At 43.5% G+C, this 12,803-nt stretch overlaps 1 protein-coding gene across 1 annotated transcript in view; it reads left to right on the top strand.

The window, feature by feature from the left end:
* Positions 1–12,803, top strand: part of CACNA1A (calcium channel, voltage-dependent, P/Q type, alpha 1A subunit) — a 345,585-nt gene that overhangs the window by 274,603 nt on the left and 58,179 nt on the right. Inside the window, exons 27-29 of the mRNA XM_015418872.1 lie at positions 5,334–5,474; positions 7,448–7,649; positions 9,836–10,000. Coding sequence (XP_015274358.1) covers positions 5,334–5,474; positions 7,448–7,649; positions 9,836–10,000 — 508 coding nt within the window. The remainder of the gene's footprint in view (positions 1–5,333; positions 5,475–7,447; positions 7,650–9,835; positions 10,001–12,803) is intronic.

The following is a 12,803-nucleotide window of genomic DNA, read 5'->3' as shown; positions in this document are numbered from 1 at the left end:
CAGGAATGCACAGGAACAGAGTTCTGGCTGGCTTCAGAGTTGGCCACGCCCACTACAGCCAAAACCTCTGCATATGTGGCTACAGAGGGAAAGCCTGGAGAGCAACACACACACCCCGGCGACTCCGAGGCAGGTGGGCCAGGGGGGCCCTGGAACGATCAGGGAGGCATTTAAATACTTCCCTGTGCCTTCCCCAGCCTTCCCTTCCCTTCAAGGGGGGGGGCTTGCCCAGGCAAGCCAAGGGAAGGCATGGGGTGTGGCCTAATATGCTAATGAGCTGTGCTGTCAGGGGTGTGGCCTAATATGCTGATGAGTTTCTGCTGTTGGGTGTATCCTGTTATGCTAATGAGTTCTTGCTGGGCTTTTTCTACAAAAAAAAGCCCTGGTGTTTAGCATATGCTGGGGGAAATGCCCTGCAGTTGGACATGCCCCATATCAAGAGACAACTGTAAAATGTTAATCCAATGTAGATTTACTGTGATTGCTTTTCATAATTTTAGATTTATTTCGGGTAGAATGCAGCCTCTCCAGCAGTCTTCAGTCTATTTGCTGAAGCATATGTGCTAAAATGCAACCTTAAGTCTGTTTCTGCTTTCTAAATGATGTGGACTGTTTGAAGGAACCCTCTTACACATTAAATGACTAGCGGAGTCCTAATATTTTCTGTTTTGCTAGCTTTCAGTTTCTAAGATAGAACCCAAGATCTCATGAAGCAACTAAAACTAACGTAAATGTATCACTTAGAAAGTGATTTTTCTAAAATTGCTTGTAAAAAAGATTCCCCTATATTTTAAGTGTATCTTTCTTAATTTGAAAACAGGAATGAGGATGACAATACAATCCTAAAGAGAACAAATTTAAAGTAGAGATAATTAAGATTCTGTTACTTCCCACAATTAGAAAAAACATCTTTAGACATTTATCTGCTGTTTCAACATATTTATTGGTTTACAAGTGTTGACCTTATAACCTTAATTTATTTAGTTTTTCACTTTGCATAACTTAAACATCATCATGTTACATATAATTTGCTGTTGTCCCTGTCTATAAGTTTAGAATCTCATCTGCCATGTATGTATCTAATTCCTAACATGCCCCATTTTTGTGCAGATACTTATTTCCACGGATTTGGGGGACGTGGAGGGTCAACAGATATTCCTGCACTCTTGGGGCATTCTCCAGGTGTGCAGAAAAATCTGACATGTTTAAAAAAATATACGGGGGATACTTAAATCCCCCCAAAAGTAAACTGTGTTCTCTGCGCATGTGCAGAAAATTGATTTACTGTTGGGAACTATCACGGAGCTTGGTGGGGATGAGGCACACAGGGCTCCTTGCCACTGGTGGGGGGGGGAGAAGTTTGGGGGGGCTGGCAGCTGGGAGCCACACAGGGCTTGCTACAAGCATAGTTGTCAATGGGGGAGGAGACTTGATGGGCTTGCCAGTTGGGGGGGGACCTTTTTAAAATCTGAATTTAGCCACAGTGTGCAGTGGCTTACGAAGCCCTGCCTGCACCGCCTTCTCCTCCAACGTGCCGGTCCAGTGCTGCCTTCTCCAGCCGGTCGGTATGGGGGGAAAGTTGGGTAGGTGGGTAGATGGCATGGCACTGAAAGCCACTGAGTGCACAGAAGCAGCACAGGAGGCTGGCTCAGCAAGCCGCAAGACCTCACACGCAGGGTGGGTGCAGCACACAGGGGAAGATGAGAAGGGGGGATGCCCAAGGTAAGGAAGGCAGCTGAAGACCTCTGGACCAGTGTTCCCTCTATGAGCTAGCTCAGTTTTTTAACCTCCAGCTCACACATTTTTGTCTTCGCTCAGGAAGGATGGCTCCAGAGCAAACTAATTTATGCACTAGCAAAATCGCTTGCTCACAACTTTAATGCCAGTAGCTCACAAAGTAGAATTTTTGCTCACAAGACTCCACAGCTTAGAGGGAGTATTGCTCTGGACAGTAGGACCAGTGGGCACTTGCGAGCCGCCCTTCCTTCTTCTCCCCCCTTCATACGTCCCTCCAGGGCTGATCAAAGTGTTTAAAGTGCTGCAGTAACGCCGCCCGGCAGAGACATACCTGAGCGGCTGACAGCGCCTCGAGAGCCAGCTTCTAGAGCGAGTATCCCTCCAATGCTTCCCAGGGGCAAACGGCTTCTCCTGGGGCCCTTCCTCCTTGGACCTGCCTTGAAGGAGGAGGGGAGAGCAGAGCAGAAGGCTCCAGAGATGGCCAGCTGGCTGGAGGATGGGGAGGGGTTATTAACATGAAGAAAGGAATCCCCCTCCCCCGTGAGTATCTCAGGTCCCTACTTCTTGTTCCAATGTATTTGAAAAAGTGTGCCTTGCACACGAAAGCTCATACATTGAATAAACCTTTGTTGGTCTTAAAGGTGCCACTGGCCTCGAAATTTGTTCTACTGCTTCAGACCAACATGGCTGACCAACTGCATCTAATCCTAAAGAGTTATGGCATTCTAAGCCCATTGACATGATGCTGTCACCATTTCAAAATGATTTTAAAATGCTGTGAGGGCCCAATCCTGATCAGGCACATCATGCAGTGCTCTTGTTTCCCCCCCCCCCCCGCCATGTCTCTCCAATTGCTGAAACAGCTGTGGGGAGGTGCAGCCATGCTAGTCTCTCAAAGCCCCTCAGCCTGCTGTGCTGCAGGCCCAATCAGGATTGGGCCCTCTCATCATTTTAAAATCACTTTAAAATGGTGATGGTATAGGGTGGCCAGGTCTGGGTTGGAAAATACCTGAAGACTTTGGGGGTGGGAAAGAAGTCTAATAAAGGGCCAATATTAAAACCCTAATTAAAACTTATAATATAAAAATATATATATTTATTAGAACGGCAGTTAAAAACAAGTAAGGGCCCAATGAAAACCTCGTTGAAAAGTTCAAGTGGCCTGAACACAAGAACCGGTACACATGACCTGACGTATTTCCGCCCTATTGGGGGCCTTCTTCAGAGGTCAAACAGTTTGAGTACTGTTATGTATGGAATGGAATGGAATGGAATGGAATGGAATGGAATGGAATGGAACGGAATGAATGTATGAGCTTGAGTGTAGAAAGGTATTGTAAATAGACCTATCAGAACAAAGGAAGTTCTGGAGGGAAGAGAAATGATTGGTCTTTATGTACTGCATTTGATTGGACCTTAGCTGACATGTGGGCGTGGCTTGCCAAGCCCGGACTGTTTAAAAAGGAGCCTGTTGATCCATTGATTTGTCTCATTCTGGTTCTTCTGACTTCGTGTTCAATAAAGCTGTTAATCACTGTTCACCTACTGCCTGAGTCTCGTATCTAACAAGTACAATATTACATATTACAATAGGATAACGTATTGGTTATCTTATTGTAATATGTAATATTGTAACATGTACCTCAAACTGTTTGACCTCTGAAGAAGGCCCCCAATAGGGCAGAAATATGTCAGGTCATGTGTACTGGTCCTTGTGTTCAGGCCACTTGAACTTTTCAACGAGGCTTTCATTGGGCCCTTATTTGTTTTTAACTGCCGTTCTAATAAATACATGCATTTCTGTATATTATAAGTTTTAATTAGGGTTTTAATATTGGCCCTTTATTAGACTTTCTTTCTTACCCTTGTGCTTCTTGATTCCAGTTTTTGGGTCAAGTTTGTTTTCCCCTCCCTGTGTCTTACTGACTTTGGGGGTGGATCTGGGAGAGGGTGGGATTTGGGGAGGAGAAGGGCCTCAGCATGGTACAGTGCCATAGAGTCCACCCTTCAAAGCAGCCATTTTCTCCAGGGGAGCTGATCTCTGACAGCTAGAAATCAGTTGTAAAAGTGGGAGATCCCCAGGCCCCACCTGGAGGTGGGCAACCCTATGATGGTATCCTTGTGATGGCCACAAGAATGCTATCCCATCTAGTTTGTCCCTTAAAACTGTGTAACTATACAGAGGATAGTTCTGTTAATTTCACAAATTTGATGGCTCAGTTCAAATATCCCCATTCTGACTTTTTTCCCTGTTTTGTGAAAAAGAAGTCTATACGTCTTTGCTTTTGCACCAATTTTTGTTTCCTCACAGTTAATTTTTTCCTGTAAAGATGTATGCATTTCCAATATTATTTTGCAAAAGTTGTGGGTAGAAAACATTAAAATCACATTAAAATCCTGTACGGGAGACTACAGAATCATTGATGACAACAAAAATGAGGTGGACTGAGACTAATGACAACATATGAAACTAAAAGGAACCCTCAAATGTGCATATCAGTTAATCCATATTTGGAGGAGACAGAACCACGTTCTCTATGTATGTGGTCTTGTTTCCCAGGACACAAGGCAATTATCTGTTATGTTAAATTTGGAACAAAATTGCATTATACCATTTTAAGCACCCTTGTACCCATATACTGCCTGGCATTATTGTCCACCTGAGCATGCCTATCCTTTAGCATCGTTTTGTACCATGGTAATTCCCATAGTTAGTGCAGCCTGGTGAAGTATATGAAAATGACATCAACTAGAAACTGGTCAGAAGATCATAATCTCCCCACTAATACCGGTGCAATATCACTGAGTCAGATCCTAATCTGGTTCAAGTCAGAATAAATCTAATTGCAAATTGAACCTACTTAGATCTATCATGTTGGAGCTAGGTGGGCCATCCCCACTTAAATCCAATGAGATGTGCATCCACACTCTGGGCCACCTGATTTCCCTGTGGCTCCCTTTGACATCAAATATGGGGGAATTTGACAGACACCCATTTTCTCCTCCTGTCATTGTCCTCTGTCAAGCTGTATGAGAGATGGATCTGTTTGTCCTTAGCCTCTCCTCATTCTTCTTTAAACAAAGTGTACCAAGTCATATATGGGCTGTAGCTCTCCTTGAACTCTCACAAGATTACCTCACCCTGAGAGATTTCAGGTGCCATTTTGGTTGCTCTGGCAGCCCCATTTAGGGGAGTAGCAGCTGGCTCACCATCTTGGTTGCCCTGGCAGCCTCATTTAGTAGAGCAGTGGCTGGCTGTTTGTCCACCACAGCACCACTTCAGATGTAGGAAGATGTCTCCAAGGAACACTCTTCATCTTCTGGTAGGTGAGGAAGCATATTATATTGCACCATTCCCGTCTGGGAATCCAGGGATCATCCCCCAGGCAGTATGATTGTTGGCTCCATTAGAATTAACTTCATAAATTTAATGTTATAAAATGACTAAAGTTACAGATTCTCTATTCAGTCACACAAATTGGAGCTTCAGTTACTGGAAGAGGTCACTTTCCTTATAGCAGAGATTCACTACCTTTCTCGAAGATCATTGTGTAAGCATGCCCCTAAATATTTGTTGTGTATTTCCTTTTCCTAAGGGGAGAGTACCTTGTTTATGAAAAAAACAATGAAGTGAAGGCTGAGAAACGAGAGTGGAAGAAATACGATTTCCATTATGACAATGTGTTGTGGGCGCTCCTTACTCTTTTCACTGTATCTACAGGAGAAGGCTGGCCACAGTAAGTTGTTCAAGAAAATGGAGCTCTACTAGTATGTTGGGGTGATGGAGCATCTGACTGGCTGTTGTTACAGATGTAGTGCTGGGTGAGATTAATGCCTCATCGGGTCCAGCACAGACAGTTATGATGGACTTATTGCATTCCTATGCAACTTTGGTCAGGGATGAGTACAATAACCATGGTTTGCCCTTGCCACATTAAAATACTATCACAGGAGGAGGAAGAGGTATATGTTTTCTTTTCACTATGTTGACAGGAGATCACTGAAAGTGGTCAGTAGGTAATTCAGATCAAGGTACGGAACATTTTGATGAGGAGTTGATGATTTCAGTGGGCCAGGCCTTTCTAATCTCTGTGCAGGATCCTGAGCAGATTAGGAGTAAAAAAGTTAAGGCATTTGGGATGCTCATCCCATTCTTTCCAGTGCTCTAGAAACTCTTCAGGAGCCAAGGCAAAATAACAGTTATACCTAAACCACAGAAATAGTTTCTTTTGTGATAATCTATATAATCAGGTTTTTATGTACTATACTCTAGATCTCCAGTGCCAAATAGCAGAGGTTGCTTCCACCTGGGGAACAAAATTATTCAACAGTACCTCAGGTTCAGAAGTACCAGTGGTTATACGGACAACCACATATGAAAACAATCCAGATTACACAAGAACATTTGTCTCTTTCTTTATGTCCCTCCTTCCCATGCAAAAGAAAAAATAGTGCTGTCAAAGGCTTTCACGGCCAGAGTTCATTAGTTGTTATAGATTTTCCAGGCTGTATGGCTGTGGTCTTGGCATTGTAGTACCTGACGTTTCGCCAGCAGCTGTGACTGGCATCCTCAGAGGTGTAACACAGAAAGATGGAGTACTCTCTGTGTCAATGTGAGAAGAAAAATGGTAGGCCCCCTCACTTCTGCAGGAGTATACCGCATACCCTGCAGTTTTGGACAGGTTTATATCGGGACCACACAGCGTAGCATCCAGACAAGAATAAAAGAACATGAAAGACACTGTAGACTTGGCCAACCTGAAAAATCAGCAGTGGCTGAACATAGCCTAACTCAAACAGGACACAGTATCTTATTCCAAGACACTGAAATGCTGGGCAACACATCCAGTTACCATGTCAGATTACACAGGGAACACATTGAAATTGATAAACATAAACACAGCTTCAACAGGAAGAAAGAGAGTTTAAAAATAAATAGGGCATGGTTTCCAGTCCTGAAAGACACAAAATGCTCTACATCTTACAACAGCACTACAGGTAAGATTAGAATTTCAACAGCCAATCCATATGCAAAAGAACCTCCTCAGGAAAGCTCCTCCATTAGCATGTCACAGTCTGGGAAACTCCTACAAGATAATGACTCAGCCCTACCCCACCTTACTGAGTAGATATAAATTACCTGCCTTCCATTTTTCTTCTCACATTGACACAGAGAGTACTCCATCTTTCTGTGTTATACCTCTGAGGATGCCAGTCACAGCTGCTGGTGAAACGTCAGGTACTACAATGCCAAGACCACGGCCATACAGCCCGGAAAATATGCAACAACTAAAAGATAGTGCTGTTTTCTAACACACACACCCCCGCCACTTGCGCTGTATTCTGCTAGCTGCCACCTGTGCTGGTGTTCTAGAATTTCTGGCTGAGGCATTTTAAGATTCTTATCACTTAGAGATCGGTCTTATTAAGCTTTATTAGTTTGTGAGTGATAAGAGTCTGAAAAGTTAGAAGGAATCATATTGCCAGATTTGGGTAACAAGCCCTTGCAGAGTAGGAGTCCAGAAGGACCTTTGTAAGGCATACTGTCACAAATCTTCTTACATCTGAACATCTCAGACCTATCTCAGACACCTCAGATGCCAGTCTTGGTACAGGTAGGATAGTGAGCATGATGGGTCATTCATGTGGCTCTTTCTGTTTTCCCTCATGTTTCCTATCTCCATCTCTCCTTGTTTTGTCCTTTCTGCAGAGTCCTCAAGAACTCAGTGGATGCTACATATGAGAATCAGGGCCCCAGCCCTGGTTATCGCATGGAGATGTCCATCTTCTATGTGGTCTACTTTGTGGTCTTCCCATTTTTCTTTGTCAACATTTTTGTCGCCTTAATCATCATCACCTTCCAGGAGCAGGGGGACAAGATGATGGAAGAGTACAGCCTGGAGAAGAATGAGGTGTGGCACATGTTGGGATGGGCAAAGTGCCATGGGAAACATTTAAGTGAAAATTTTGTTTTCACAGTGAATAGTGGGAATTCTTTTGAGCCCAGAGAGATTCCCCACATGTCTGCATGAAAGTTTCAAAAAGATGGTTTGGTAGAATGATATTCTGATAGTTTGGAACAGGGAGAGAGGGAGTTTTGTGAATCTGAGAGAGTGAGTTTTGTAAAACTGAGGGTGTTATTTCCACTGCACTGAGGCCATGGGACACAGGAATAAGATCCATGTTAGGAGAAGAAGGGATAGAGGAAGTTGGAGGTGGACCCATGTGAGTTGGAGATGTAGGAGCAGAAGCAGTTGGCTAGGCATGGTTATTTAGTAGCTGACCCAGGGTTTAAAGCCGTCCTCCAGTCAGATGTCGAGGCCAATGACCTACTCAGAAGTTGAGTCCTATTAACAAGTTGTAAACTGAAAGAGAGAAATAGGAAATGTGCATAGTTTGGAGATAAAAAGACAAAAGGTAAGAATAGTTGAGAAGAGAGGATCTTCTGGGCTGCTCTGGAAAGAAAAAAGGATGAAGAGGATGGTGGGTACTTTTCAGTCTACTTTCTTCCTTCTGACCCCTGATGTAGACTAGAAGGAAGATCTGCCTTGTGGTGTGTGAGGTGTTACACACACACACACACATTCTAACAGGTAGATTGAGTATGCAGTTTTTAGTAATGAAAATTTTCTGAGGAAAAAGCCAACCATCAATAACTTTAAAAAGGCAGACCTATAGAAAATAATAATCAGAAGTCCAAACATTTTGTCATCAGAATATAGTCTATATAATAAAATTCTGCCTTTCGGGGCAGTTAAAAGAAAAAAAGAATATAGCCTATAAAATTAAAAAAATTATTCCACTAATAAAAATGTACAGTTCATGGGCTTTTAAAAAGTGTGTATATATATTATCCCGTATGCTGAAAACCTCAGGAACATATATTAATCAATAAAATGAAATGTCAGGTTTATTCACCGATAAGATAAATCCACACTTTTAAGCACACCCATCACCAATATTCTTTGGTTATTTCCATGCATTATAATATCTTGGTCATGATGTAGCTCCTGAATTTGGCAGTATCATCTGCTGCTGCAACCTATAAAGTTGGGAGAATCTGACATTTCCTGAAGTGTGTGATTGAGACGGTATGAATAGGCTGTGCCTCCTTTGTCTATAAAAGAGAGGAGATTCTGCTCCTACTTCTGTGTAGATCTTTTCTGGTTTTGATCTCTGGAAATAGTCACAGTCTACTTCATCGAAAATAGTCACAGTCTACCTCGTCAAAACAGTTGTGTTTTCTCAAAGGAAGGGCAGATGATTATTCAGCTGAGGATTGTATGGAAAACAAATCTCACTGTTTAGTTGAGAGAGAATGGGAAATAACCCCTCTGAGATTAGAATTTACCAGTTGTACTCAGATGAGCCTAGAAGCTTCATAGGCACAAATTACTTTCAAAAAGGGACTGATTTCAGTTAATCTATTCCTTGAGAATTTCTTCCCACATGCATTTTTTGCAACTTAGGTGTACGTACTAAATTCTTAAAGCCAACTTTAAAAACAGTGGCACACATCTTCTTCCTTGGGAAGGCTTATGTATGGCAAATTCTAAAAGGAGGTCCAACAAGATATAGGAGGGATCTTAAGGCAATGGTGTGGATAAGCTTGCATCCAGGATTAATCTCTAATGCAGACTTCTGTTATCTTATAGCAATAGATTGTAGCAGTTGAGAATCTGCTGCAGGCTGCAGGAATATCTGATTTATCACATGTAAAAATTTCCTGTTGCTGCTGCGCTTGTTCTGAACAGCCCTAAACATGCTGGTGGTCTTAATAAGTGTTTTGTTGGATCTACACTATCCCCAGGGATAATGTATCGTTGTAAAGGCATAAACTCTACTATGTACACTCAAGTATTACTAACCCTTATACCAGAATAACAGTGTTAGTCTTTAAGGTGCCACAATAGACTTTTATTGTGTTTAACTCTGAATTAAGAAGGGATGGACATGTGTTTGGTCAGTGAGAGCAAGAACTAGAGGGTGAGGGAAATTGCTGTGCATTGCGCAACCCATGCTTGCTTTTTCCTTTTGTTACCTTTTGTCTCTTGAACGCCCCTGCCTTCTTCACTGACACGCTATCTTTTCTTCACAGCGAGCCTGCATTGACTTTGCCATCAGCGCCAAGCCTCTTACCCGGCACATGCCCCAGAACAAGCAGAGTTTTCAGTATCGTATGTGGCAGTTTGTGGTTTCACCACCTTTTGAGTACACCGTTATGGCCATGATTGCTCTCAACACCATCGTCTTAATGATGAAAGTAAGTAGGAGAGGAATGACTCTGAGTCAGCAAGGCTACAAATCAGCACGGGATCCATGGAGTACACATCCTGTGGGGCTTACCTGGTCATGTACCCTGGGGTTATTCTGGAAGGTGTAAAGCTGGCTGACCTATATGGACAAGATAGTCAGGGGTGTCGAACTCATTTGTTATAAGGGCCAGATTTGACATAAATTGGACTTTGCCGGGCCGGACCATGCGTGTCATAAAACATAAATCCAGGTAGCAGAGATATAAACTTTATAAAGGACACAGACAAGCACAATTAAAGATATTATAGCAGCTATTCCATTGAAGCCCCACATTGGGAGGATGTATGTGTAAAAGCTACTGTTTCTCTGCAAAACTTAAGTTCCTTGAGTTTATTGAACTCTATATTTTAACTGTCGTTAGTTCCAAACCTCCCCCCCTTAAAAGTATAAAATACAAATATAAATGGTCTGCTCCCTCATGGATCACTGCCTTGACGTGGCAAGGGAGCTTGTGTGGTTCGATGAGTCTCTGGACTATACCGTGGAGGGCCACCCAGGACGGACAGGCCACAGCAGAGAACTTAAACAAAGCGTGATCCACTGGAGAAGGAAATGGCAACCCACTCCAGTATCTTTGCCAAGAAAACCCCATGGACAGTAACAAAAAGCTAAAAGATATGACGCCAGAAGATGAGTCCCTCAGGTCAGAAGGTGTCCAATATGCTACTGGGGAAGAGCAGAGGGCAAGTACAAGTAACCCCAGTAAGAGTGAAGCGGCTGGGCCAAAGCCAAAAGGAGGCTCAGTTGCGGAGGTGTCTGATGGTGAAAGGAAAGTCCTATGCTGCAAAAGAACAATACTGCATAGGAACCTGGAATGTAAGATCTATGAATCAAGGTAAGCTTGATGTGGTCAAAAATGAGATGGCAAGACTGAACACCGACATCTTGGGAATCAGTGAACTAAAGTGGACAGGAATGGGTGAATTTAACTCAGAACACCATTACATCTTATACTGTCATACATCTCCCTTTTACCCAGCCTGCCCAGATGAGTGATCAGCCTGATAACGATATCTCCTCCTCAGAGGGGGAGGAACATCCAGCTGCAATAGATCCCATCAATCTTCAGGGACAGGAGATGCAATCTCTTGACCAAACACCGTCTGTAACCAATTTGCCCTCTCCTCCAGCTGCAAGCAAGTTACCGGCATCAGACACAGAGGAGAGGGAGGAGGCCGGGCCCAGCATTTCTTCAATACCCCTTAAGCGGTGTCACCGTCAGTGGAGATCAGACCTCAGAGCCCGTCACAGTGAGTGTTTGATGGATCACAGACACCTGTCGCCAGATGAGCACTTGCAGGGATACGTGCCACAATTAGCAGCAGCTAACCAGCCCATGGAGAGTCAGCTATAAATCCAGGAAGGGGGAAGCTGCTCATTGTGGATGCAACGTGTACCACAGCTGCATCACCACCCACTCTGGTGGGTCTCCTGACTTGCTGACCGGAACCTCTGTTGCTCTGGACCTGGACTGAACACTGGACCACCCAACCTATAGACCCCCAACTCTTGGACTGACTGACGACTCCCCTTTCCGGATACCTGACCCTTGGACTGCCTCTTGACCGCTCTCCTGCTTGAACCTGTACTGTGAGTGCTTACCTGGTACCTTCTGCCTGGTTGTCCTGTGGAAGCTCTGCCTGCTCCCACACCAGACCCACCAGTACAACTACTGTGGCCAAGAATCCCATAGAAAAAATGCTGTGGCCTTTATAGTCAACAAGAGAGTGTGAAAGGCAGTAATGGGATACAATCTCAAAAATGACAGAATGATCTCGGTCCGAATCCAAGGCAAACCATTCATTATCACAGTAAACCAAGTCTATGCCACAACCACTGATGCAGAAGAGGCTGAAGTGGACCGATTCTATGAAGACCTACAACACCTCCTAGAACTAACACCAAAAAAGATGCCCTTATCATCATAGGGGACTGGAATGCTAAAGTAGGAAGTCAAAAGGTAACCGGAATAACCGACAAGTTTGGCCTTGGAGAACAAAATGAAGCTGGGCAAAGGCTAACAGAGTTTTGTCAACAGAATACGCTGGTCATAGCAAACACCCTCTTCCAACAACCTAAGAGGACATCACCACATGGACATCACCAGATGGGCAACACCAATATCGGATTGACTATATCATTTGCAGTCAAAGATGGAGAAGCTCTATACAGTCAGTAAAAACAAGACCTGGAGCTTACTGTGGCTCAGATCATGAGCTACTCATTGCAAAATTCAGACTTAAACTGAAGAAAGTTGGGAAAACCACTAGACCATTCAGGTTTGACCTAGATCACATCCTTTATGAATATACATTGAAGGTAAAGAATAGGTTTAAGGGACTAGATTTGATCGATAGAGTGCCTGAAGAACTATGGATGGAGGTTCATCACATCGTACATGAGGCAGCAATCAGCACCATCCCAAAGAAAAAGAAATGCAAGAAAGCAAAGTGGCTGTCTGATGAGGCTTTACAAATAGCAGAGGAAAGAAGGAAAGCGAAAGGCAAAGGTGAAAAGGAAAGACTTACCCAATTGAATGCAGATTTCCAGAGAACAGCAAGGAGAGATAAGGAGGCCTTCCTGAATGAACAATGCAAAGTAATAGAGGAAAACAATGGAATGGGAAGGATTAGAGATCTCTTCAAGAAAATTGGAGAAATCAAGGGAACGTTCCATGCAAAGTTGGCCATGATAAAGGACAAAAACAGTAGGGACCTAACAGAAGCAGAAGAGATTAGGAAAAGATGGCA

The sequence above is a fragment of the Gekko japonicus genome, unplaced genomic scaffold, assembly GCF_001447785.1.
Source record: "Gekko japonicus isolate JY-2015 unplaced genomic scaffold, Gekko_japonicus_V1.1 scaffold1769, whole genome shotgun sequence".
Classification (NCBI taxonomy): Eukaryota; Metazoa; Chordata; class Lepidosauria; order Squamata; family Gekkonidae; genus Gekko; species Gekko japonicus.
Note: the sequence above shows the minus strand (reverse complement) of the source record. Positions and strands in the feature narration are given on the sequence as shown.